The sequence below is a fragment of the Puntigrus tetrazona genome, chromosome 14 (assembly GCF_018831695.1).
Source record: "Puntigrus tetrazona isolate hp1 chromosome 14, ASM1883169v1, whole genome shotgun sequence".
In the NCBI taxonomy this organism is placed as follows: domain Eukaryota; kingdom Metazoa; phylum Chordata; class Actinopteri; order Cypriniformes; family Cyprinidae; genus Puntigrus; species Puntigrus tetrazona.
The window spans coordinates 26,601,643-26,603,915 of NC_056712.1; the positions used below are offsets into that span (position 1 = coordinate 26,601,643).

Sequence of the window (2,273 nt, forward strand, 5' to 3'; positions counted from 1 at the left end):
CCAAATCGGAGGCAATTTACAGCAAGAACAGTGGAAGCAAGATTGAAATCAAAATGCAATCTAATTGAAATGGGAATTTTATATCCAGCCTCAGTTATTAATTTTGAAGGAGCTCTTTTCCATACAATGGTTGTTCATAATTACCATGTCTGTCATGCTGCTAAAATGAAAATAAATGCAGTTTAAAANGAAGGAATGGTTGTTCATAATTACCATGTCTGTCATGCTGCTAAAATGAAAATAAATGCAGTTTAAAAAAGTCAATATACCCTGTGTAGCATTTTCAAAAATCATCTCTTTTGTATGAAACACAATACTGAACCAGATGGTAGTGGCATCTGTAAAACTCAACTCCATCGCTCATGTTTATGTATTTGTGTACTTTTATATATTTTGTGCCCTGTTCTTAGAAATGTGGCAGCTGGTTTGTTGTTCATTTTTGCCAGGAACAGGGCGTACCGTAGCCAAGCTCCCAGTCAAATGATTTTTATGACTCTACCGTTCTCTTCAGGGGGTTGCGTTGGACACCAGCAGCTTGCCGATGGAGCCGCCCCCTCCCTATCCCCTTTACCAGCAGACCCAGCAGCCCCTGCAGCAGCAGCAGCCTCCTCCTCAGTCCCATCCGTCTATGCAGCAGAGCTCCCAGCATCCAGGGGTGCAGCAACGAGCCACCGGTGGCCAGCAGCAGCAACAGCATCACCAGCCTGTGTCCCCGCTGCAGAATGTCCAGCTCGACTTTAATTCCAGCACTGTGAGTTCCCTCCGGAACGTTAGTAGATTCAAGCAGGGATCTGAAGGGAAAGACACTGTTACAGATGCTGTTTATTCTTGGCTGAACAGAAAAACACTAAATCTTGTTTTTGCTCGCAGCACAACAGCATGGGAGCATTTTTCAACGATCCCTTTATGGAGCAGCAGTTTTCTGGACGTCAGTCCAAGTGTTCGTCCTATCAGGTAAATCTAGAAGATCTTTAGGTACACTTTAGGATTCCCAAGCCGATCATGTTTTGCAATGAATATCTTGTGTGTGTTTAAACAGCAGGATCAGTATAATATGTTGGAGAATGTCATGAGCTCTATGGCTGGAGGGTTTGACCCTTCCTCCAACCTCTACTGCTCCCAGACCGCCCTCATGGGCTTGGGTGGTAGCCATGGCAACCTGCAAGACCATCTTCAGATGAGGCCCAACATGCTCTACTCTAATTGTGGAGGAGGAGTGCCCAACATCATCCTTACAGGTGCGGAAGATCAGACAGCAAGTCATTGTGAGTCATCATGAGAATTGAATTTACCCTCATGATCAGCTTTCAAAACACTAAATCAGATTCTTAAAATGAGTTTCATTCATGGGCTGAAAATGGAAATGACAATAACAAGAAAATGTCTGATGATTTTTAGTCGTCCGACAGCTGACTATACAGTGTGTTCCAAACTATTATGCAAACATTAATAGAAAGTGTTTTATTTCTTATATCTCTATCTCTTTAGATAACTGATACCAGTCTCAGACAGGTTTGAGGAGTAGTTTTTTTAGGTAATTGGTGAACCTACTTAAAAAGTTTTTTCCGCATTATTAAAAAGTCATAGTCCTCAAGCAGTATATGTACGTGTATGTTCATCTTCTTGATGAAAAGTATGGTTTAGTGCAACTTCTTGCAAAAGGCGTGAAAACAACTATTATCTTGCAAAAGCTGAACCGAGATTATTTCAAGATCAAAAGATTTTTGAGCAATTTAGAGCGCAGCAGAGCTTGATCAAATAAAGTCTTATAAAGACGCATTTTATTCAAGCAAATTCATTTTATTATTTGGCAAAAAACCTCCACACTGTTAGGCAATCAGACAGGTGTTTGAAGCTGCTGGTGTTTCTCTGTGCTGGCTGGCAGTTGAGCATACCCATAGTTCACAAAGCTCAGGCTTTTCATTTTCAGAAAGGTATTTCTTCCTCCCCGTATTGCGTGAAAACTGTTGTCTTTATTAATAATGTGAAACAACATTCTTCTCGTAGGTGCATAATTGATTACAAGAAGACCTGGCAAATCTCAAACAAACCAGTTATCAAAAAAGACATGAGAAAAAGACTTTATATGAAAGAAATTTAAGTTTGAATATTTATTTTACTAAAATCCTCTTTACAGGTCACTACCAGTGTAGTTTATATACATTTTTTTTTTATTTTCTAAAGCTTGGGGTCATGATAATTTCTTTCAACATTTAAAAAAAAAATAATAATTAGGGCAGCATGTATTTGATTAAAAAAAAAAAAAAAAAAAC

At 39.3% G+C, this 2,273-nt stretch overlaps 1 protein-coding gene across 1 annotated transcript in view; it reads left to right on the top strand.

Annotated features, from left to right (window-relative positions):
- Positions 1-2,273, top strand: part of LOC122357544 (CREB-regulated transcription coactivator 3-like) — a 12,237-nt gene that overhangs the window by 9,025 nt on the left and 939 nt on the right. The window contains 3 exon segments of the mRNA XM_043256944.1: positions 512-751; positions 871-954; positions 1,040-1,238. Coding sequence (XP_043112879.1) covers positions 512-751; positions 871-954; positions 1,040-1,238 — 523 coding nt within the window.